General features: G+C 44.0%; 1 protein-coding gene across 4 annotated transcripts in view; it reads left to right on the top strand.

Moving 5' to 3' along the window:
• Window positions 1-25,364, top strand: part of TENM2 (teneurin transmembrane protein 2) — a 1,539,571-nt gene that overhangs the window by 1,338,754 nt on the left and 175,453 nt on the right. For all 4 annotated transcript variants that reach the window (XM_027606095.2, XM_027606096.2, XM_027606098.2 and 1 more), the window contains 2 exons: window positions 1,161-1,366; window positions 23,171-23,366. In XM_027606095.2, the coding sequence (XP_027461896.1) occupies window positions 1,161-1,366; window positions 23,171-23,366 (402 nt within the window). The remainder of the gene's footprint in view (window positions 1-1,160; window positions 1,367-23,170; window positions 23,367-25,364) is intronic.

The following is a 25,364-nucleotide window of genomic DNA, read 5'->3' as shown; positions in this document are numbered from 1 at the left end:
AGTAACAGGCCCGGGCTGCCAAGTCAGATAACTTCACTAACCCTTCGTGCCAGTCTTCAGCAATCCCATGACCTCTCCTGACTATCCAAACCTTTTGCACTGAATTGCAGCCAAATGTAGATAAATATTTTCAGAAAAGCCTGTCTGTCACAGAATGCAGAGGGGAACTTGATTCCCATCCTTTGCCCATTGTGCTAAAGAAGTTTTCCGACCCACAAGTCCATCAAAGTGATTGATTACAAAGTGAAAAGACCCCCAGAACTTCTTTCAGAAGTTCCATCTGAACAATTCACAAATGACCATTATAAAGCTAGGCTCCACTTAGGTTTTATTCCCATTTAAGGGATCAGGAAACAAGGTTCTGAGAGATGAACTTGCTTTTTTTGGGCAACTACTAGTAACTCCCAGCTATTCCTTAATTCTGTGTTTGCAAATAAAACCACCCTCAGGAGTGTAGAAGGTACTGCCTGCTTCATTGTTATTAAGAAATACTCTTTAAAAATAGGTATTTCTGCAACTCCTTTTATTAAAGTTCTGAAGGAAGCCGAGTGTGGGCAACTAACATTTTCTATACACGAGATTTCAGATGCAACAGAGGTACATTGATGTCACCATGAGAGAAGTGTGATTTCCACATGGTGCTTAGATCCCTCCCAGGGAAGGAGTCACCCCCAATATTATGTCCATCTGAGATCCAGTCCTTATTTTCTATTGCTGTTTACTTTGGGCCAATGTATGTTCACTGTTGCTTCCTTTTTTTTTTTTTCATTTGTGAAAATGTCAGTATATTGGACTTGTTTCTGGCTGGGAAGATAATTAAAGGCTACAAGAATTAAATTTGGTGCCAAGTTAATATCACTCTCATCTCCCTTGCTGGTAATTGTATACCCCAGCCCTATTCGAGGTTGTTAGAAGCTTTACACGTACTTCCCAGACTCCAGCTCCTACTGTATTTGATCAGTAAAGAGCAATCACAGAAGTTTAGAAAGCATTGTGCCAGTATTTCACTTGCCCTGGGTTATGAGTTTATACTTAAAGATGAACTTGCCATGAGTTTCATCTTCATTTTTTTTCAATGCCTGGCATGCAAATTAACAGAAATGTAGAACCAGCAAATGTGTACTAATGTCACTGACTTGACGTCACTTCCTGTTTTCCAGTGCTCTGGTCATTGAAAAACAGCAGCATAGACAGTGGTGAAGCAGAAGTTGGTCGACGGGTGACTCAAGAAGTTCCCCCAGGCGTGTTTTGGAGATCACAGATTCACATCAGTCAACCCCAGTTCTTAAAGTTCAACATCTCCCTTGGGAAGGATGCTCTCTTTGGTGTTTACATAAGAAGGGGACTTCCACCATCTCATGCTCAGGTATGACCATGCTCAATGGAACTATGAGTTTAAAGAAATTCCCATTCCCTACCCACTAGGCTGACTATAATTGAAAGTTGGACAATAACAAGTGTTGGCAGGGATGTGGAGAAATTGGAACATTGGTATATGGCTGATGAGAATACAAAATATTGCAGCTACTGTGGAAAAGAATTTGACGGTTCTTCAGAAAGTCACACCTAGAATCACCATGTGACCCAGCAATTCTACTTCTAGGTATATACACACAGAGAACTGAAAATGTTCTTTCTCATAAAAACATATACATGACTGTGCAGAGCCACATTATTCATAATAGCCAAAAGGGGGAAACCACCCAAATGGCCATGAACTGATGAATGGATAAACAAAATGTGACCTATGCATACAATGAAATGTCATTCAGCTATAAAAAGGCATGAAGAGTTGTTACATACTAAAACATGGGCGAATCTTGAAAGTATGGTACTAGGTAAAAGAAGCCAGATACAAAAGGCCACATACTGTATGATTCCATTTATTGTCCAGAATAGGCAAACCCACAGAGACAGCAAGGAGATGAGTGATTGCCAGGGAGGGGGGAGGAGGGAACTGGGACTGACTGCTGGAAGGTATGGGGTTTCTTTTAGGGGTGATATAAATGCTCGGGAATTAGATAGTGGTGACAATTGTACAACATGGTGAATATATGAAAAAACTACTGAATTATAAAATGCCAATAATTTATGTTGTATGAATGGTATCTAAAAAAAAAAAAAAAAAGACATTCCTACCTGGTGCAGTCAGCTTTGCCAACCCTGGAGGTTAATCCTTGGGCATTTTCATTTCAGGTGTTCTAGTTATTGGATTAATTTTTATACTACCAGTAGGAGACATCCCAAAGCATTGTGTAAATTAACTAAAATTCAGCCCTTTCTCTGTGATTTCTACTCCTCCCTCTACTGAGTTCCTTGGGACATCCATGGCACTATGAAAGTGAGATTATCCCCAGTGTTGGGAATGAAGAGATTGGATTAGATTATGGGTTTTATTGTTTTCCTCTCATCCATCCTTTAATTTGTCCTGGTAGAGATTTTATTATATACACACCACTGGAGACAAATTAACAGCCACCTAGCTTGGTTTTCTTTTCCAATAAGAATTGCGTATCCCAAGAAAAACCAAGTAGGACGTTCCTGCCTCATTGGCTTTCAAATCCAGCAAGTACATAAAGAAATACATTAGGAAAATACCCCAGTGGAAGGAAAACCTCCTTAACTCTTCATTTTATCCAGTCAAAGATGACTTTGAAATGTGCTGGAAAGGTATTCATCTAGAAAATTGAATTGAAAGAATTGAAAGCTCTAAACCCATTGGCAAATGCAAAGGAGTCAGGCCACCATTTCTTTGTCTTTGGCTCATGGCCGACATTGCTCATCAAGGGCTGCACTTTTTCCTTGGTGAGCTCAGTACACACATAACCTCCAACAGAACCCTCAAGGCAACCACTACCAACTGACCAGTGTTGGCTCTCAAAATGAAACTTGTTTGCAATCCCATCTTTACCACCTGAAAGTATCAAAGAATCAATATAAAGGACTAGAGGGGGGCTGTGGGACTTTTTGTTTTGTTTTCTGTTTGTTTTGTTTTGTTTTACCATACACAGCCCAGGCTGTAGGGACCAGTGTGTAAAGTGGTGATCAATAAATCCTCCATCCATCCATCCATCCATCCATCCAGAAAAATATTTATTGGTCTAGGCATTGATTATTCAGAGATGAGTTAACATAGCCCCTGACCAAGCAGAACTCCTGATACAAAATTTGCATCTGCTCTTCAAAGAGATTCGCATCCAGAGAAAGAGAGAAAGTCAGCTGAGAGGCGTCCCTATGGCATTTCTGTAACTTCTGGCCAGGCGGCAAGGTGCTGCTCTGGGAAGTTATGCAGATTGTGAGGTGGTGTCCTTGACCTTCAGACTCCACTGATTCTACTACAGCACAGTGAAGGACTTGCGGTGGTGAAATCTGCTTATTGGCCCTATTCGAATAAATATGAACATGCCTCTGGGAACAGCTGAGAATAACTTTCCCCTCAGTCGGTTGGATGCAAGGAGCTTTGCTGGAGAAAAACGCTTCCTCCCGACACTGTTCCAAAGCACTGTTAACCCCCTTCCCTTGCATGCTCTGAACACTTAATATCGTGGAAAAGCAAATGATCATGGCAAGTCAAGTCGGTAACTCCCTGGAACTGAGGGATAGTGGACAGCAGGCAGGAACACACTCTGCCCAGTTTCCCTGCTGTTCTGACATTCAGGACTCAAGCCCTCAATGACAATGTCTTTTCTTCTTTTGTGGCTACACCACACTGTCCATCTCCTGCCAGGCTAGTGATTGTTCTAGCGGCCGTCCTCTCAAAATAGCTCCACTCCAGGGACAGCCTCATCACAGTTCAAGGGAAGGGAAATGAATAGGCATGGGCTGATGTACGCTGAGGGTTTCAGTCCAGCGGCCAATTTGGGAGTTTAGCGTGCGTTAGAGGGTCAAGTAAGCGAGACACAGTGCAGATGCTTAGAAATGCACAAGACAGGTACAATATAGGGGCGCTTCTTAAAAAAAAGAAAAAGAGAAAAAACCGACTCCCTACACAGGCTCACATTCAGTCACTGTCATTACGTGCATTCATGTCCATTTGATGAGCTACATTTCCTCGAGGAGACGGTGCTTAGCTCCTTGCAGGGATAGGTGACTAACTCACATCTTGAACCATTATAGAATTTCTCATTTCTATTGGCATATCCTATCAAGGAACATAAGTTCTATGGTGATTGGCAGTCTAGCCAAGGTGACTCATTTGAGCTGGAAAGAGAGAAAGAGAAAGAGAAGGGGAGGGGGATGACTATGAAATTCTATTGGCTGTGTTGCATGAAATAGCTATGCTTAAATTTTATTGAGTATCGTGCTTTGACCAAGGGCCTACAAGGTTTAGTATCCTTGTCCAAAGATATTAAATACAGAACAGAATCCTTTCTTACCTCAAGAATCAGAGTGAGTCCCAGTTGAATTTTTGAATGTGACTTTTTACAGTGATACAGAGAAAACGTGGCATGGGGGAGAAAGTCCTGGAATTGGAGAGTTCAGGATAGAGGCCCCGCTTATATTAATCAGGAGACCTTAGACTTTGTCCTTAACCTCTTTTAGCCTCAGTTTGTCTACCTATGTTACCTGGCTCACAATGCTGTTGTAATTACACCACCACAGCAGAGGTAGAATGGGAAAACATTTGTCCACTAAAGCCTACTATAAAGATAGCATATACAAGTGTTTTGTGGTACTAAGAAACTGTGTGGCCCTAGCAAATACTGTATATAGATGAGCAATTATGTAAATATAGCTTCTTAAAGTAAAATTAATTTTCTAGTGTGTTTTCCTTCTTATGGAAGAACAAATTGCATTTTCATTGTAGAAAAAAATTTCAAACAGAGAAACAAAAGGAAGCAAAAACAGCCATAATTTTTACCCCTTTTGGTGAATGTTTACATATGTTTTTGCTATAATAAAATCTATCAGTTTGCAGGGGCGAGGGGAACTAAGAATCTAAGTGGCTTAAAATAACAGAAGCTATTTTTCGTTTACCAGGGGTGATTTTGCCCCCAACGCAGATGCATTTGGCAATGTCTGGGAATATTTTTGGTTCTCACACAGGGACAGAGTTGCTACTAGCAGCTAGCGGGTCGCCCCTAGGGATGCTGCTAAACACGTACAGGACAACCTCCATGACAGAAAATTATCCCTCCCAGAGTGTCAATCGTTCTGAAGTTGGGAAACCCCACTTCACACGTTCACATGGATTAAAGAAGCTGTGGCGCAATATCAGCCTCATTCAAGGACACAGACCTATAGAACCTCCACTCTCAGGGAGATAGTAGTTCCTTGTAGCAAAAGGAAGGAGAAGGTGGTGAATTCTGGACCCTTCCCTGAAGATTTCTGCTTGGAAGTGACACGTGTCATTTCAGCCTTTGTCTGACGGACCAAAGCAAGTCCTATCCTAACTTCACTGGGGAGCAGGAAATACAATCTTATGTTGACCCTGAGACATGGAGCACCAGATCAATCCAGGAAAAGCCCTACTGACTTATAATAAAATGTTGAGATACCTGTCCTTGTGGCTAGTGTTTGTGTACACCTTTAATTCTTTCCGGAAAGTCAACCCATGAGGACTTAATACGAATTGCCAAATTGTCCCTCTGAAAGTTTGCACCAGTTATGCACCCTAACCTCCTAGCTACCAGCAGCATGGCGTAGGTGCCCATTTTATTTACCTGAATGCTTACATACCCTGAGTGTTTTCATTGTTTAGTCTTTGTCCATTTGAAAGGTAGCTATTATATTGTCTTTTAAATGCAGCATTTTGACACCCTGTATTGCATGTTTTAAGACCTAGACAAAAACAAAAACAAAAGTCAATATAAGCCAGTCTCAACGGACCAATTCAAATTCTTAACAGGGATGGTGTGTGAGGAAGCCTAGTGCATCTTGCCAGGTAGTTGAAATCGGACAAACTGTGTCAGATTTGCTTAACCTCAGTTCTGGAAAGGAACTTCAGACTTGAAGCAATAATAATAATCTGACCTGGCTACAGTGCTAGGCATCAAAGGAAATTTCAGAGGTTGTTGCCGCAAGTCAGGGTCTTGGGTGGTTAAGGCGGTGAGCAAGTTTGCTTGACAGTTCATCACTGATTGCTACTGATATGTCAAGCCAAGTAAAATCCTTTGTGAGAACAAGTCAATAATTGGCAAATGAGGTACATGATTAACCTGAGACAACAAGATGCTCTTACCGCTTGGGAGCCCTGCTGAGACTCACCTTCTCCACAGTCCCATTTAGCAAATATTAAAAATGCCTAGTTCATCACTCAGACTGATGGAACCATGAGCCCAGTGACTTCCAGAGGCAACTTGGAAGCAGAGAGTGGGCTTGCAGCTCCAGCGGGATTCTTAGAGGGAGATGCTAGGGATTGTGTGGCACTGAGATAGAAGCAGATGCCCTCGAGCCCTGGGGCTTTACGCTGAGATGTGTCTGTGGGACGGGAAGCAAAACTAGCCACCAGACACATTAAACAATAGAGAACTATTTAAAAGACCACGAATTGCTCCAGGATCATAGGAAATACTCGCGAATCTGGGAGGTGGAGCCTGTGTGGACCAAGATAAAATGAGCTGAGCACACATTCCTATTTGTCTTCATCAGCAGAAAACCCCTATAATGACATTTTTTAAAGCAAATTTATAGATGGCGATTAGCGATGTTAGCTTTTGCCCCCTTGGGTTTATCCCTTTCTGATTCAGAGCCTTCTTTGAAAATGAACTCTCACTTTTCTTTGTCCCTTTTTCTCTTCCCCAAGTATGTAAACGGCACACAGTTGCAGTCCGAGGTGGGACTGGCTAGGTCCCTGGGACGTGGGGGCCCTGAGTGCTCTGAGCACCCTGCTTCTCTCCCCATGCTGCCATCTCCACGCCCTCGTGGTGCCCACTGACCAGTCAGATGGGCTCTCCCCGGACCTACCCCCCCTTCCTGTGGGGCATGAGCTTCACGCAGAGGGAATACCAAGGTATGCCTGTCAGCTTGCATAGCACATCACATAACAATTTAACTTCATTTTGGAGGGAGGCATATTTTTACAGGCATGTTTTTCAGACCTTTCCTTTCCCAAAGAATTTGAGGTATGGAGAAAGAGTTTGTCAAACCGAGAGAGACTTGGTTTCTTCCGTATTGTACTAAAAGTGCTTTTGGAAAGGTCTTTCTCAGCAGGCCCCTTGTGATTATCTGGTGCATCCTAACAGGAACCAAAACGGCCACTTAAATGAGTGGGTGCCCTCCTGGGCAGCCACCAAGCAGAGCTAAGGAGAAATCTCCAGGGATGCTTGAGTTTTACAAGAGAGCTGGTGTTGAGAGGGGTGCATGGGAGGACACTGTGGATGTTTGTCAGGAAGGGTAATGCTTGAGAACATGGAACTCAGGGAGAAAGACAGAAACTGGGAAGACGAGGATGAGTAAGAGGGGGCAGCACCACATCGCGTATTTAGACTGAGTAGACTCTCCGAGGCGCCGTAATTCAGGAGCTTGCAAATTTTCTAGGCAAAGACCTTTATCTTCAAGTGAGATCTTATGTAGAACCCCATAAATAAAATGGATAAAAGCAACGATTTTATTAGCATAAATATAGTGTACAGTTCAAATCCGTGTTTATTATAATATTAATCTTGGTATATGTATGTTTACTGTTTGTGTAACAGAAAAAACTCTCTACACAGATAGAGACACAGGGAGAGGGACTAGACTCATGAGGACGGTCACCTCGCAGAGCAGGTACAGAGAACAGGACTGAGAATTAGGTTTGAAAAGCACTTGCTTTGATCCATAATAAAATATTAACAGTAAAGCGAACTCCCTCCCCATCTCCAGCACACACACAAAGATTGGAAACAAATGACAAATGCTAACATTTATGCATTGGAGTGGTTCAAATATGGATATTTGTTACCGCATTCTTTATACTTTTCTTAATTTTTGTAATGTCTCTCTCTTTAAGAAAAGTGAATTCGTGACAAGCTTGAATCTATTGTGAGTAAAAGAAACATTAGGAGGCTATGGATGGTGACTATAATCTTATATCACTCGCAAGATTCAATTTGTTTATATACTTTGTTTTGTTTGTACCGTTTTGAGAAAAATCACAATGAATATATATACGTAGTTGCAAATCACAACAGTATTTTCTTTAATCATTTCCCTTACGGGCTCTGACTACTCTTCAATTAAATTGATCCACAAGCTTGAAAGAAAAGCAAGAGGAAATAATTGTTTCAAGGCTAAGTCACTTACGATATCTAACAACTACTTCCATCCCTTGCCTTAAATACAGAAATAGACAGGTTGGCACCCTAAACTGAAAGTTAGCTTTGAAACCTCTGCACTAAAACACACACACACACACACACACACACACACATATACATATACCTATAATATATATATATGTATATATATATATAAAACCTTTGTGGGACATGTTACATGTCCATTTGAAATTGCACTCCTGGTTTCACATTCTGGCACAAACTTGTATTTCTGCTCTACATGGCATTTGGTGGAACAGAATCCACCAGTGCATTTGCTTATACAACTTTATCTGAGCAAACACACGCCAGTGTGCTTTCAAAGAAAGCCGCTTGCAGATCGATAAGCTTCCTAATAAATGAGAGTCACAGAAGTTCAAGTCTACGTTCAGAGATATTAAGAAAAGCTTTATTCCAACATCTTCACAAAAATTAATGGCTTTTAAAATATTAATTGAAGCCCCTTTCAGGTTAAGGATGTTTCGTACAGAAGCAAAAGTTGTTATAAGACAAAAATATTCATTAATCATCTGATTACTTATGAAAATGTTCTCCACTCAGAGCTCCCTCCCCGTGTAACAGTAGTTATGGTTGTAATAGTCAGCATTAGCTGGGAGCTCAACGTGCCTGGGACTGTTTCCCATGAATTATTTTATCCTCACAACAACCCAGTGAGGTAGGCACTGTGAGGAGCAGTCCCATTTTACACATGAAAGAATGGAGAGCCTCAAAGCTGGTATGTCCGGGCTGAGCAGTCAGACCCCTTTTGTTCTCGTCTCTGGTAGGCGCTTTTTTCCAGGAGCAGCCTGCACAAAGTACGATGTAAACACCATCACTGATGGACTACAGTTAAAACTCATGCACAAACAGAAATTTTATTAAGTCAGTGACAGTGGTGCCGGAGATCTGCCTTAAAGTGCCGGGGGGAATGCCTTGGCAAACACGGGTCTGGCTGAGGTAATGCAGCTAAATGTGCAGCAGCAAGAAGTAACCAGGTGACAAAATTGGCGCTTCCAGGAGGGCGATTATAATAACATCAAGAGAGGTCCTAGGACATTTGACAGAGACAGCCAGTGTATTTACAGAAATATCCCTTTTGGTGGTGTTACACCAGTCAAGCTCAAGTGATGCTGCATTGTTCTCGAGTATTCCGTCGATTTGGAGATGCACATAATGCTCATCTTTGACATCTCTGAGACCAGGATGTGTTTTGCAATCGATGCAGCTGAGAGACAATGAAATGTTTACCATCACATTTTTTTTGTAGGGATGAAAACTAAATGTGCATTCACTGGGTGTTATGCACAAACAATGAATCATGGAACACTACATCAAAAGCTAATGATGTAATGTACAGTGATTAACATAACAATAAAAAATTAAAAAAATAAAAACAAATGGGGAAAAGGGAAAAAAAACTGTGCATTCGAACAATTAGAGTTTGGTTTGTAATATAACCTGAATTTTCCTAAGTCTGAGATTAAAATAATTTGTTCATAATTAGAGCTTCATTCTTCAAGATAAAGTCCTAATCATGTTCCCATTTGTTAAGGGCATTCATTTTAAGTGGCCTTTTATTAATTCCAAACATCCTCAGATAATAGATCTTATTGTATATATCAAGTCAGTGTGGGGATTTAAATATAATTTTCAGAATATGTAAATACACAGATAAAAATAAAGCTTAAATAAACATTCTGCAGAATGCCAATGCTGTTGTTTCCAATACAGACAAGCATGCACAGAAAAGTACGGACTAGTCCAGGCTGTCTGGTCTTGAATTTCAACCCCTAGTACTTCGAAGCGGTGTGGCCTTGGACAAGTCACTCAGCCTCTCTCTGCCTCCATTACCTCATCTATAAAATGGAGACAGTAATACTACACGTTCATAGCATTGCTGTGAGATTTTTTTTTAATATTTTATTTATTTATTTGAGAGAGAGAATGAGATAGAGCATGAGAGGAGGGAGGGTCAGAGGGAGAAGCAGACTCTCTGCTCAGCAAGGAGCCCGATGCGGGACTCGATCCCGGGACTCCAGGATCATGACCTGAGCCGAAGGCAGTCGCTTAACCAACTGAGCCACCCAGGCACCCTGCTGTGGGATTTAAATGAGGTAATCTTTATAATGCACTTGGAACTATGCCGGCACATAGAAATAAAAGAAAAAAGAAAGAAAGAAATGATAGAAGCTACTATTACCATGTTTTTCAAAGCATCTATATAACACAAGCCCCCAAACAAGCAATACAAAACAAATTTCAATTTTTTAAAATGATAACCTTTATTTGTGTTTTCTCATTATAAAAGCAATATATGATGATGCTAGGAAACCTAGAAAACAACATTTTTTTTAGTATATTTTCCAGACAGTTTTCTGTTCACATATAGCAATCGTTTTTACCAATATAGGAGTATACCACACATGCAGTTTTTACCCTGATTCTTTGCCTAAAGATAGGTAGGGAACATCTTGCTAAATCTGAATATTCTTCCACAAACTCACAAATAGTCCATTCTAAAGATTAAAAATTTTTGGAACCAATCTCCCTTTTTCAGCATTATAATCCTACTACAGTAAACATCTTTACAGGTTTATGTTCATGTATTTTTTTAATAATTTCCTTATGATGAATTCTTAAGAGTGGAATGGCTAGCACAGAGGATTTACAATATGTCAAGCTTTAATAACAATACTCATAGGCGTAAGAATAGCTGACATTGATTGCTTAGCGTGAGCCTGGCCTGACTCCTAATGGCCCTCAGAGGTGGGTGCCTTTACTATCTCTGGCTTAGGGATTGGAGAGTGGAGATTCCAAGAGCTGAAGTAACTTGCCCAAGGTCACACTGCTGCCTGGGAAAAGATTGAGACCACGCCCCGAGAGAAGCTGCCCGGTGCCTGCGATTCTGTTCCTCTTCGGTGCTTGGGAAGCCATTTTGTGACTGGACACATTCCCAATTCTCTCCCTCTCTTTGGGGATTTGATTCTTTTCACAACCAGCCCACATAAGACCCTCCTATTGATCTTGGGAGGGCAAGGAGCCCAATGTGACATTTTTGATAAGCCATTGGCTAAAGACCATTAGATGGGAATGTGCAGTAAATAAGAACTCACATCAGCAAGGCACTGAGAAGTAAAACCTCGATTTTCCTGGCCTTGTGAGAGAGGTTTTACACCTCTTGGAATAGCCTTGAGGTGTTCATCAGTTTCACTGAACTTGACGTCCACACTGTGGCTCACTTGGTCTTCAGAGCAATACCTTCCACCCTTCTCGAGGGCTGGATCGAAAGGCAGCCTGATAAGGGCATGAGCTTGTGGGAAGACGAAGTATGAAATCCATCCATGCGTTCAGCAAATGTTCATTGAATGTCTATAGTGGAGATACAGAGATGAAAGGCATTGGCCCTACTTTAAGGAGATGGGGACCTGATAAGTTAAGTGACAATGGCAGCATGATGTAGGGAGGGCCGTGAGATGCAGAACCAGACACAAGATAAGAACTGACTCTCTGGAATTGGCCTGCTCTGGGTTTGAATCTTATCTCTGCTATGTAGTAGCTGAATGTTTATGGCCAAGTCTCTCTAGATTCAGTTTCACCATCTGTGAGATGAGGAACAGAATCGCAGGCACCGGGCAGCTTCTCACAATCAGGTTGTTGTGAGTATAAATGAGATAATGCCTAGCAAATTGTAAGCACCCTGTGGAGATCCGTCAGTCAATCAATCTGACTGATCTACAACCCTTACAGCTCACTCACAGGTAACTTAGCAACCATTGGTCTCTACAGGGAGAATGGTAAGGTGTCTGGCAGAAACCAGCACAGGTGCACAAACTGAGGTTTAGCTGGTCCTCCTCAAGCCCCTAATCCAGATTGCAAAGATCAGGGTCTTCCAACTTGGTCAAGTGATTCCTGTCCCCCTCTCAATTGTGTAAATATGTGAGGTGGCAGGGAATTTGGAATACCTCTCCTGGGGCACAATGCACTCTGCATCCAGCCATATCCAGTCCAAGCACAGCTCTTCGTGGGATGGCAGAGGGTAGACAGCATGCCTCCTGCTAGCACTCCTCTCTTATATGTTTCCTGAACCAATGCCATATATAATTTACAGAGTTTGTGCTTGCCCCTTGTATGATAAACTGATTACATGTTAGCTATGATGATTATTAAGGAGCTGGGTACAGGAGGTTTACGAGCATAAAAAATAGGCCACAAGATGTAACCTGTCTGGGATTTTAGGAGAGCTTCCTAGAGGAGATGCTAAACAAGCAGCGTCTTGGAAGGCAAGTTATGCAGATAAAGGAAGAAGCAAGAGAAGGGAAGATCTTTCCAAGCAGAGGACAGTGAAGATACCCCTTGTTCTGTGCACTGTGTTGAAGCTTCCCATGACGATTGTCCTCTTTTTAGAAGCTGTGCTTTTCTTTAGCCATCGCTCACCAACGAGGATATAGCTTTTCCTCTCAGCACTGGATCTTACAAGACCAGGAGCCACCGAGGAGGACAGCCCGCTCTGGAGGTTTCGAGGCTGTGGCCCTGTGTGGAGTTGTTGCCATGTACACAGCCCAGCTAGGAATGCATGTTAAATCAAAGGAAAAAGTGGCCCCATACCACGAAGCTCTGAGTCACCCTTGTGAGAGGGAATAGGTTCTGAGGGAAGGTCTTGAGAATAGGAGATCAGGACTTAGAATTTTCAACTATTTTGCCCTGTTCTCAAAAATTTCTTATGAAAGGGTTAACAATCTCCCAGGGAGATTCTGTCTTCAGGTAGAGTCATCATTCTGCCAAAGGCAGGCCATAATGTTGGATTCCACCGACATTAGCTGAGCACCTACTATGTGCTGTGTGTCAAGGGGCTGCAACAATGGACAAGGCAGAGCTGATCCTGCCCTTGTGGGGCTAGTGGGCAGTGGCATTAAGACCCCTCCAAGAACTCCCAGGAAGGGCCAGCCACCAGGGAGTGCGTTGTCCTTGCCTTGCCCTGGCCTCATTGTTTAGGGATTTTCCCTGTTTGCCTGGGGAACCCACTCTGGAAGAGCTGCATGGGAGGCCGGCTGAGATGCTCACCACATTACTCTTTAGTAGTGGTAATTAGTCCATTTCTATTCATTTTTCATCCCTCCTTTTTCACCCCCCAATACCAGAGACATTCAAAACATACTCCTGAAAACCACCATTTTAGGCTTGATGCATGGGGGAGAGGGGAATTGGCAGAACCCATAATCTGCTTATCTTCAACTGGCAAACCACCAAAGCCACTGCCAAGTCAAGAAGGCCTTCATAGGAGCCAAGCATGGTAAATGCACCAAGAGAGAAGTTCTGCTTCTTATTACAAAGAAGGCTGTGGTCTCAAATTTTATAACTGTTTGTCAGAGCACTTAGCCTCTGCAAATCTTCTACTGGCCTCCCATCATGCTAAAAGGAAAATCTGAAGTTGTTCTGGAATGTTCCACCCTGTGAGTGCAAAGACTGTTGGGTTGCCTGCTGGGTCTCCAGCGCTCATAGCAGTGCTTGTCCATAGTAGGTGCTCTGTAAATGTCTGATGGCGCATCAGTCACCGTCCCTCTGCACACTGGCCAACCAGCCATCTCCTCCTCACTCCCTCCACTCCACTGCCCTGGCCCTCCTGCTCCCCCCGGTCACGCCAAACTCACTGTCTCAGAGCATTTGCATTGACTGTTCTCTCTCTCTGGAATGTTCCTCCCCCAGGTAATCACATGGCTCCTTCCTTCCTTTTGTCAGGCCTCTGCCAAATACCATGTCCTCAGCCCTTTCCCAACAAGGGGGTCTAAAACTGGATACTCCTTTACACTTTATCACAGACCCTGCTTTCTTTGCCTCACATCAATTTAGGTGTAATTTACAAGCCACTCAGTGCCTACATTTTTAAGTGTACAGTTTGATTCTTCAAATGTGAAAACTGAGTAAGCACCACCACAGTCATGATCTAGAACACTGCCACCGCTCAGGGCTCCCTGTGCCCCGTGCCTGCCTCTTCCCAGACCACCACTGATCTGCTCTCTGTCTCTAGAGATGAAATTTGTCTTCTCTACAGTTTCATAAACAGGGAACCCAAAGCTCTTTTGTTTCTGGCCTTTCACTCAGTCTAACGTCTGTGAGATTCACCCACGTTGTTGTGGTATCAGTGGCTCATTCACTTTATTGCTGAGTAGATTTCCAATTGTATGGATAGACTGTTAATTTGTTTGTCCATTCACTTGTTGATAGGCATTTGGGTTGTCTTTGATTTGCTTTCTGTTTTGTTCAAAGCTCTCATCACTCCCTGGCATTCTATTCCCCCATGGCAATGTCAAGCCCTGGAGAGCTGGAACCTTGACTGCAGGACTCACTGCTGGAGCCCCAGTGCCCAGAGCAGAGCCAGGCACATAGTCGGTGCTCAGTATCTGTTGAATGCACCAACACTATTACATTCATTTCCCTTTGTAACATAAGGCCTGGGCAAGGCACAGGTTTGTGAGCTATGCTTTAGATCTATCCCTTCTGTGAACCCCAATCTAGAGAACATTAGGCCTTCCAAGTGAAGTCAGATGTTAGCGGGGCTCCCTGCCCAACCACGCCCGGGCTAAGTGTGTGTGTGCCCTGTGAGCCTGCCTATGACTCTGAATTCCTGTGGCTTATTCTTCTTGCATCACTTGACTCTCACTTGCCTGCCCTGAGACATCCAAGAATGGTGCTTACTCTCTTTGCTAGTTTCCGTAAGAAATTTGGCCACCTCTCCCTTTGTTTTCTTTTCTCCTTGGATTTGGGAGTATGAGGAGGGAGTCACAGGAAGAGGCCATGCTGTGGCCTGGGGAGTCCCCAACACCTTGCTGTTCTACCCTCTGTTCCCTGTACCTCTCTCTAGCTCCCTCTGTTTCCTGTAACCAACCAAATTCTGCCTTTGTTCAGGAAAGTCCTGTCCACACCCACGTTCCTTGGTTTCTTACTTTCTACTCTAAATAGTTTGTTAAAGAGCTCTTTTCCCCAGTGACATTAGTAAAATTGTTCCATCTCATTACACGTGGGCAGGTACCCACTAACCCATGGACACCCTAGTTTTTGTCTTAGCACAGCAGCTTCATGAGAGGTAAGAGATACTCTGGGCCAAAGACATGGGATTCAAAAAATAAGCTGTTTGTGTCAAATATGTTTCTGCTTATACTCCTATTTCTCCTGCTAGAAGCTCTGCAGTCTTCTTCGGGAGCCCCATTACATCATCAAATGTCTTCCTGCCCTTGACCCATAGCAGACTTTCTCCTTCCTGGGGAACAGGATAATAATGCCTCGCCCTCCCTCCAGACAAGCGAGGCTGGCCAACCCCGGGTACCGGCTGCCTGTAACGTAGCCTATAATGCAGTGGCTTAAGGGAATGCTCTCTGAAGGTGGTTCCCTGCATGTGGATCTCAGCTCCACCACTTACCAACTCCCAAGAGTTAAGTAACCTCCCCATGCCTCAGTTTCCGCATATGCAAAGTGGGGCCGATGAGTTCTATTCAGTAGGGCTGTTATAAGCATTCAATAAGGTAGTACATGTGAATCTCCTAGAACGGTGCCTGGCCTCATTAAACGTTCCCTTGTGGTGTCGTCTGAACAGTTAGCAGACAAAAATACTGGAAAACTGCAGAGTGTTGACTAAAATGTCCTAAAAACTTCCCTGCAGAGGTTACATGTTCTCAGTGGTCCTGTCACCAGAACCCCATTGTGTTGGTATAGACTTTACTCCAGTACCATTTCCCTTGAGCCTAAATGTTTTCATTCAGTCAGTCAAGACCTTTACTAAGCACCAACCATATGCCAGGCACTGGGGATCTGTGTTGAGTAAAACAGACAAGTCTCCCACTCTTCAGAGGTTTGTGTCCAAGAAGAACAAGACGGACTATCAAGCAAAAGATAACAAATTGTGGGTTTTTTTAAAGAGGGATGGGTCTTTGCTGAGGAGAGAAGCAAGCAGTGGTCGAGGCATTTGGATTGGGGATCAGGGACGCCCACTCTAAAGTCGCCATGCTTAGGCAGAGGCAGGACTGACAAGGAGCAGGCAGGTGTGGGATCAGAAGGAAGAGGAGACCAGGCAGAGAGAATACCTCGTGCCAGCACCCTGAGGCTGGGATGAGCTTGGCAGGTTCCAGAAACCGAGAAGAATAGGGTGGCTGGAATACAAGCACAGAGAAGTTTGGAGGTAGGCAAAGCGAGTTTTTAGGCCAGGGAGGGCCAAGAGCCAGCAAAGCCATCCCCATCTTTCCCGGCACCCTTTTCCATCTACTCCAGTGGGACATCTTCCTGTCCTCAGGTGCCCAGCCTGCTTCCAAGTCTGGCCCTAGCACTGCTGAGCTCTGCCTTCCTCCCCTTTCTCTGCTCAGCAGCATCTTTAGGACACTTACACAGCAGGCCAGCCACCAGATACACTGGCAGAGGCAGCCAGGTTCTTGGAAAACTTGAAGCGACCTCCCGTAGTTGTTAAAACTCGCACAAATCCAGCTTCAAGTCTGTGCTTGGCCACGAACTACCATCAACGGCATGGGTACGTTACTTTACTTCTGTCACAGCCATTACTCTCCCCTGAGAAATGGGGATGCAAGTTTTTAGGACATTTCTGGGAGGATGGAAAGAGATAACATATATCAGCACTTGCCCTCATGCCTGGCACATAGCAAGTGCCCAGAAACATAACAGACTCTTCATATTTTTGATGATTACTTTTCCCACTGCTGTGCAGGAGGACATGGGATGGAAGAATCAGGGATTCGACCCATGTAGCTGTGTTCTACCCCACTCCTTATTTTTCAGAACTGTGCTTGGGTCCTCTCTATCTTCCATCTGCTTGATCCCTACCTGTGGGGTCTTGCACAATGCGTTGCTACAGTCCGCAGATCCAGGCGCCGTGTCCCATCCAGAATCTAGGGGCCCGTTCTCCTAGCTAGTGGATGAGCGGCCCCAGCAGCGTGTGCTGCGGGGCCTAGCAGCATCTAGTTCAGTGACTCAGATGCTTTAAGTCGGAACTGAGCTGGCGTCCTGAACAAGGCAGGTGGGGCCACGCTAAGGGAAGCCAGCCCCCGCTGGAGAACAACCCTGCTGCTCTCATCCTTGCATGCCCCCCTTAGCACTCAGCCTCTTTGAAGCAGAGAAAAGAAAGTGTGCTGAGTTTTAATGAGGAATCAGCCTGGTGCATTTCGCCACGGGCCTGGCTGGAGGCAGAAGATGAACAGGCCCCTGTGAGTGACCCGCTGCTGCCAGTTGTCCCTGGATGTGACCAGAGACCCTGTGGTAATGTGGCTTCAAGTGGCCCTCACTCACACAATCCTACCGACTGCTGAGCCTGCCCTGCCTTCTGAGGTAGAATCAACATCTGACATTGGGAGGCCAGGGATGCTGCCAGCACAGGGGAAGGGAGCGGCAGGCCGTCCATGGGAAATGTCAACGTTTATTGCTTTTCCCGTCCACATCGACCCTCGGCAAGCAGACATTCCAAATGGCAGTAAAGTTCTTTCCCCCCTTCTCAGGGTCCTGGACCCAGTAATAACATCTTCCTGAAGGGCGATGAGTCTGTCTTTAACCTTGCCCTCTTTGGCAGGTGTGTATCAGTGTGGCTTCCAGAAGCATCTCCTGGCGGCATACTCCCTGCCTGTGAATGCTGTCCCTTCTGGGAGAGTGACAGGCCCTGCTCGATGGTCCAGGCTCCTTTGCTCTCTCCTGCAGCTCTTCCTGAAAACCCACTAAGTTATCTTAATTACCATTCCTCCTTGGTCTCTGCCAAGACGCGGGGTAGATTTATAATTGGATCAGTCAAATATTTGCTGTGGTTTATTTTTTTGCCTCTCAAGTGCTCGTAAAAGTTGCATTTTCCTGCCACTTTTGGTATGACTGATGACTCAAAGGCACAGTCCTCTCACTGCATGCCAACACAGGTTATTTTTCAAAGGCCAAGGGAAAAAAGAGAGAACTGGGGGTGGGGGGTGTTTATTTTGGGTTCTTGCGCTATCACCTTCTGGGTGGCTTTATTGCCGAGTCAAGAGAGACAAGCTGCCTTGGGAGACAGACTTCCTCCCGCAGCCAGCCCATGCACACATCCATCCCCTACTGGGATTTGGTCATGTGCCTCCTAATCTCTTCCAAGGCTCTGGCAGATCTCTTAGATAGAATGTGCAACCTCTCAGTCATCCAAGTGCAGCATGATCTCCTGAGCATCCCTGTATCCAGGATTGATCATTATGGGGTCTTGGAACAGAGGAGACAGATGTCCCTGGTACTAAGCCTGAGTTATCAATCCCCAGTGCTGGGACATGAAAAAGAAACTCTGGCCAGGGCCTGTGCCATTGGAAAATGGCCTCCTTCTAGTGTCAGCCAGGCTGCCAAGCAAGCTGGCCAGACTGCAGTCTAGGAATCCGAGAGAGCAGAGGCTCTCCTGGACCAGATGGGCCCCCCTGCAAACCGGCTTCTTACTGAGCTCCTGCACTCCCCACCCCCCACCAGAAGGCCATCTCTGCATTTGGCTGGGTTGATCCACCTTGTGTTTCTAGCCTCCAACCCTTCTCAAAGTTACAGCAGCCGTAAATGATGCTCTGTGATGCTGCTTATTACCTGTCCGTCTGTGAGTTGGGGAGCTATATATTCCAGACTGGAGCACTTTCTGGAGCGAAAGGAGGAACACGAGGTGTCAACTAGGACACCCCTGGGCAAACAGGGGTAAACACACACCCCACACATAATAGGTTGGGGCTTGACTCCATGGCAAGTATGCTGGAACCTACCATGCTCTTAGGGACTGAACTGGAAAAAAAAGAGAAGCATGATGTCAAGAAATATCTGAAGGCTGTGCTAAAGTGACAAGGAAGGCTCAACATTTCAGCAGCTTTGTTTAATAAGTGTTCATTGCTCACTCGTGTCATAATTTCAGCCTTCCTCCAAGGGCTCATGCTAGGATCCAGTCCATATCTGTCTTGTCGCTCTACCGTCATGGGCTTTAAGGCTGCTTGGCACCCTCCAGGGGCAGAGAGGGATGGAGAGAGAGCAGTAGGAGGTTGCACAGGATATTTTATGGCAGGGTCTAGAAGTGGAGCTCATCCCACAGCTTATGTTCCGCTGACTGGACACCACCACGTGCTCCCACCTGGCACAAGGAGCCTGGAAAAGAGTGAGACCCTGATATGGACAAGGATCAGCCATCACTACCACAGTGAACACTAAGAAACTGTATCAAAGTGGGAAGGGAAGACAAAAGAAGGAACAGTCCAAGGGACGAAAGTAGGCATTGTACAGCATCCCACTGAGGACCAGAAAGATGATGTCATCATGGTCTGATAAAGTCACCTCTCAAATCTTGAGAGGGAATATGGGAATGTGCAAACGCCACAACGTCCCATCATATGCATATCCTGCACCGGGTGCTGCCTGATTCAGCCTCCCAGACTGGAATGCTACCCCTTCCTCTTTCATGCAAGAAAGCACATTAGGGAGTGCAAGTGATTATTATTAAAGACAAAACCTGGAACATATTCCAACTTTGTTTCTTTTCAGTGGAATTCATTTACAAATTTAGTATTTTATTCATTTGATATTTAATATTTACTGACCAGACTCTGCTTGAGATAAATGAAGGATAGCAGTGAATTACGACAATGATAGCTGACACCTTGAGGGCTTGTTTATCACACACAAAGTACGATTCTAAGCACTTTACATGAATTGATTCACTCAATCCTTACAACAGTGTTTTGACAGAGATGTGATTATTGTCCCCATTTTAAAGATAAGGAGACTGAGGCACAGAGAACTTAAATAGCTTTTGCGAGTGTGGCAAGAATTAAGTGGCAGTGCTAGGATTCCACTCTGAAGTCTTTTTTTCTCCAAAATTTTAATTTATTTGACAGAGAGAGCACGTGCATGCACAAGCAGGGGAAAGGTCAGAGGCAGAGGGAGAAGCAGACTCCCTGCTCAGCGGGGAGCCCGATGCGGGGCTCGATCCCAGGACCCTGGGATCATGACCTCAGCCGAAGGCAGATGCTTAATGCCTGAGCCACCCAGGCGCCCCAGGTCTGAAGTCCTCTTAACCACTCTGCCATGTGGGCAAAACCCCTGCCGTCCTGGAGTTTACATTCTTCTGAGTAGACTGACAATAAACATATAAACAGAGTATATCAGTGTAGAGAGTGACAAGTGCTTTGAGAAAAGCAAAGCACAGTAAAGTGTACAGGATTGAGGCACACTGGGCACTATTGTTTCATACCTGCATGTCCCCATGCCCTGTTTGACAGCCCCTGGCTTACAGAGTCTTTCTTTAATGAAAACTGCCCTCCATGCCGCTTTGGAGTGACTTGGAAGAACCAGCCAAAATAGATGTCTTCTCTCTCCTCTGACAATTCCTTTGCCCAGAGCCATTGATTGGTTGGACAGCGAGCAATGCTGCTGGTCCTAAGTCATTTCTGCTCTTGCCCAGCCGGCCGGCCAGGTCAGCGAGAGATGACTGATGTCCACATTAATAATGAGCAACGGCCCCACACAAGTAATCACCTTCCCCAAACTTGTCCTCATGGGGGTGATTTTCTGGACCCCAAATGAAGTATATTCTTCTCACCTCAGCACCAAGGGAGTTACACTCATTCCTCTGGCTGACAGCAATTTGTAGACATGGGTCTGGGTAGTTGGACATTTACAAGGTTGCTAAGAAACAAACACTTTGGTTACAAAGGTCTCGGAAAGCAGCACTGATTTGTTGTATCACTTCGTATCATTTATTTTATCCCATAAAGACAGCCATGACCAATGGGATATGGGGTAGAGGAAAGCTAAATAACAAATACTCGTTTTCTGAGAGATGGGGAAATTTCCACTTCCTAAGCAACCACCAACCCCCCCCCCCCCCCCGCCCCGCAGATGGAAAAACTGGAACCATGTGCTTCTCTTCTCTGATCGTTACAATTTGCAAATAAGTAACTCACAGTCTCGAGGTACTTAGTAACATGGTTATTCCCTTCCATGCACTGCCCTAAGCATTATGTCATGTCATCCTTATAACATCTCCGAAAGTCGAGTATTATTATTCCCTAGTATGCAAACCAGGAAGAGGCTAAAAGTCGATTGACCCAACTTCAAACAATAGCAAGTAGCAGTCAGAATTCAAACCCAGCATTGTCCGATGCTAAAGCCTTTGCACTTCGGATTACAGACTCTTTGTTTTCAATGATCACGTTTCAGATGGGAAAACCTGGCAGTTCTGATGATGGGGAAGTCACATTAATAGATTCCTGGAGTTTAATTCTATGAAGTTCATGAAAGAGGTTATAGTCAATGTCTGTAACCTATAAAATCCCTTTTTATGGAAGGAAAGTGGTGAGAGAGAGAGCTTAATCCCACAGTAGTGGTTTTTATCTGCTGAAGACCTGCACTTTGAATGTTCTCTGGAATTCACAGTGCAACTGACTTTTCTTTGCAGTGATTTTGAGAGAGTTCATAAGATTAGCCCATTTCTACAGGTGTCTTATGGATTTCTTGTCGACAAGTAAGAGACATTGGTGTCCTCTGCCTTTTCTCCTTCATCCTCTCTGTCCAGCCCATGGTCAAGCGGTGTCCCTTCTTTCTTAAAAATATTCCTCCAAAGTTGTCTCCTCTCCTCATTGACTGTCCTGATCAAGACCCCTGTCACATCATACCTGGGCTTCTACAATCACTGCCCAACTGGTCTTCCTGGTTCTTTTCATTCTCCCCTCTGCCATATCCTGCCTGCAAATGCATTCCTCAAACCAGTCCTTTTATTGCATCAGTCACAGCTCAGGGATCGTCGGTGGTTCCTACTTGCCCACCAGAGGATTTTGCCATTCTCTAGGACAGAGCTCTCTTGGGTCACACTGGCTCCCTCCATTCCCCTCATCTTGGTAGCCTTCGTTGGCCACTCTGTCTCTCACTGATCACTTCTAATTAGGAGCCCAACTTCCACTGAAACAGAACTTCATACTTAATTGCTGGTTTATCTGAGAGAGCTAGGTCTAAGTTTTTGCTTGGCCACTTATTTGTTGTGTGACTCTTGACAAGTTGTTTGGCTTCTCCGAGCCTCAGTTTTCTTACCTGTAACATGAGATACAAAGAGTACTTATCTTTAGAGTTTTTGCAAGAGTAGAATGAAATGATGATGGTGGTGATGATAGCTAGCTAACGTGTATTTTGTGTTTTCTCTGTGCCAGGCACTGTTCTAAATATTATCTTATTCCTCACAACAACATGTAACATAGGTACTATTATTTTCTGTTTTGCAAATGGGGAAAGTGAAGCACAGATAGGTAAAGTAGTAAGTGACAGATTCCCTCCCAGGTAGTCTGGCTGCACAGATCTCATTCTTTTTTTTTTTTTAATTAAAGTATAGTTGACATAATATGTTACATTAGTTTCAGGTGTACAACATAGTGAACACAACCTTCATTCTTAACTAATCTGCTATTCCACCTTCCCCTGGTAAATGATCAGTAAATGATAGCTGGTAATATGGGTCTATAACTCCTTATCTGAAACTCTTGCCAAGCCAGATGATTTTTGGAATCCAGAATTTTGGGAATCACAACAAAGTTATACTTGGCATATACGAGGTATTATATAACACCCCGGTGGAGACTGGAACAATAATCATCCTCCCTCCCTCCGTCTCTCTCTCTCTCTGTCTCTCACACAAGAAAAAACATAAAAGTTTTGGCTTTAAAGCCTTTTGGATTTCAAATAGCAGAAAAGGGATTGTGCCTATAGTAAGAAAACTATTAGCCGTAATTATAAGCATAATAAATGGTGACTTAATGTTACAACTTTTGTGACTCTTCTTTTTTACTGGATGAGCTCATAGTAAAATGTGCTCAAAAGTATTTTTCAGCTAACTAATGGGGTGGGAGGGGAAGGTGCTAGTCATGGGACCAGGTCTATAACCTCTTTCACACATGGAGTTCTCTCTCTTCTTTCCCTAGTATGACTTCATGGAGCGTCTGGATGGGAAGGAGAAGTGGAGTGTGGTTGAGTCACCCAGGGAACGCCGGAGCATACAGACCCTGGTTCAGAATGAAGCCGTGTTTGTTCAGTACCTGGATGTGGGCCTGTGGCACCTGGCCTTCTACAATGATGGCAAAGACAAAGAGATGGTTTCCTTCAACACTGTTGTCTTAGGTAGGTAAGGTCTCCGAGGTGATATGCCACCAAGGGAAGAATGGAAACGTTCTAGGTTTCTCCATAGAAGACACAGCTTCCAACGTAGTTTCTACTGAAACCAGACCAGAATCCTTTATTTAGGCCTCATGGTATTTTCCACCTAAAACTAGCCCCAATTAAAATAGGAAGACTGCTTACAGGATCCAGTCATGATAAAGAGCTTGGGTCAGACAGGCTGACTCAAGTCCTGGCCACAAAACTATGCAAATCACCAGACTTCTGTAGGCTTCAGGTTCCTCACAGTAAAATAGAACTAACTAGTACCCACTGTATAGGGCTATTGTAAGAATTAAATAACATAACAGTACATAAATCTAAATATGCAGTAGAGCCAATAAATACAGACCATTCACATCAGCTCCCAGAATTTCTCTTAAAAACCCAGGAAAGTTTAAAATCAAAAGTATGTATGTATGTATGTATGTATGTATAAATCAATCAATCAATCAATCAATCAAGAAAAGGATATAGACATAGGGAAAATAAAATCATATCTTTGTTCCCAAGTAGGTAAATCTCAAAATGCTTTAATTAGTATATGTGCTGCCGAAGCGAGCACTCAGAATGCTTTAATTAAACACTTGTCATTTTTGGCATGTTTTAGCCCTGTTTTTTATTAGCTATCAAAGGAGAAGCTATGGTTTTATTCAAAATTTCCTCTTATATTTGCATATAAACCCCCGAAAGGGCCATTAGTTTGAGAGGATTTTGTGAAGTTTTCTAAAGCAAACCTTAAGAATGTTAACAATCACATAAGCTACAGATACTTTCATTAAATTTATGTTGTCATTAGGTTTTTATCCTGACCAAGGATAACAGATCCTAGGTGGAATGTCCGTGAGTTGGGGCAGAGTGTTGGAAGCATTTCACAGAGGAATCTACTGAGGCTCAGAAAACTCAGTTCCTCCAGGTCCCAGGATGAAGGCATGGTAGAAATGGATCAGCTCTGGGCCTTCGTGCATGTCATCCACACAGTGTTGAGTTGTGGATCTCGAGGTTCACCATAGGAGTGGTGTTGTGAGGAGAGACCTGGTGAGAGAGGATCAAATCCCAGCTCTTCTGGCCCACATCCTAACTGGGAAAGTCACTTACCTCCTGGAGCCTCAGTTTCCTTTGTGAAAAGGACCATGTCCCTGACAGGAAGGATGACGTGACTTTACATACAGATCATGTCTGCAGTGGAGCTGGTCGTCACAAAACAAGAGCAGATGGTTGTTTAGGAGCACATCTTGGACACCTGTTTTTCTATTGACCGCATTCTCAGAACTTCTTGACTGGCCTCATGGATTTCTCTGAGGGGTTCCTTGATTCTTGAAAGATCTAGGGAAGCCAATCTAAAATTCAGGGGGCAGATTTTATCAGTGGCCACAACTTCCAAATGGTATAAAATCAGGATTTGGTATTGACCGTAGCATTAAAGTTAAACCTTATTCCCTCTGCTAAGGAAAACTTGGTCCTATCAGGACTAGCCAAATGCTCTAAGGCAGGGGTTGGTACACTGTAGCCCATGGGCTAGGTCTGGCCCTCTGGCTGTTTTTATAAATAAAGTTTTTCTGGGGCACAGCCATGTTCTTCTGTCGACATATCGTCTATGGCAGCTGAAACAACAGAGCTGAGTCGTTGCAACAGAGACAGCTTGGCCGACAAAACCTAAATATTTACTTTCTGTCCCTTTACAGAAAAAAGTTTCCCAACCCCTGCTCTAAACTAATGTCATAAACTTTGTATCATGGAAGCCACTGGAAAACATCTTCCACGGGTAGAGAAAATTCCCAGAATCAGATTATGTACCCATGGGGGAAAGAAAGCAAAAGGGATTAAAAACCAGCTCACAAAAGGAAAAAAAGAAGTTTGAGATGTTGAGATTAAAAGCAGTCTTTAGTTTAAGAACATGATGAGAAATGACATCCTTTTTGTCACCTCGTATTTAAGCTGAACATGCTCAGCACATACATA

Source organism: Zalophus californianus, chromosome 5 (assembly GCF_009762305.2).
Source record: "Zalophus californianus isolate mZalCal1 chromosome 5, mZalCal1.pri.v2, whole genome shotgun sequence".
NCBI classification, from domain to species: Eukaryota; Metazoa; Chordata; class Mammalia; order Carnivora; family Otariidae; genus Zalophus; species Zalophus californianus.
The sequence above is the reverse complement of the archived record's forward strand: the minus strand, read 5'-3'. Positions and strand labels throughout refer to the sequence as shown.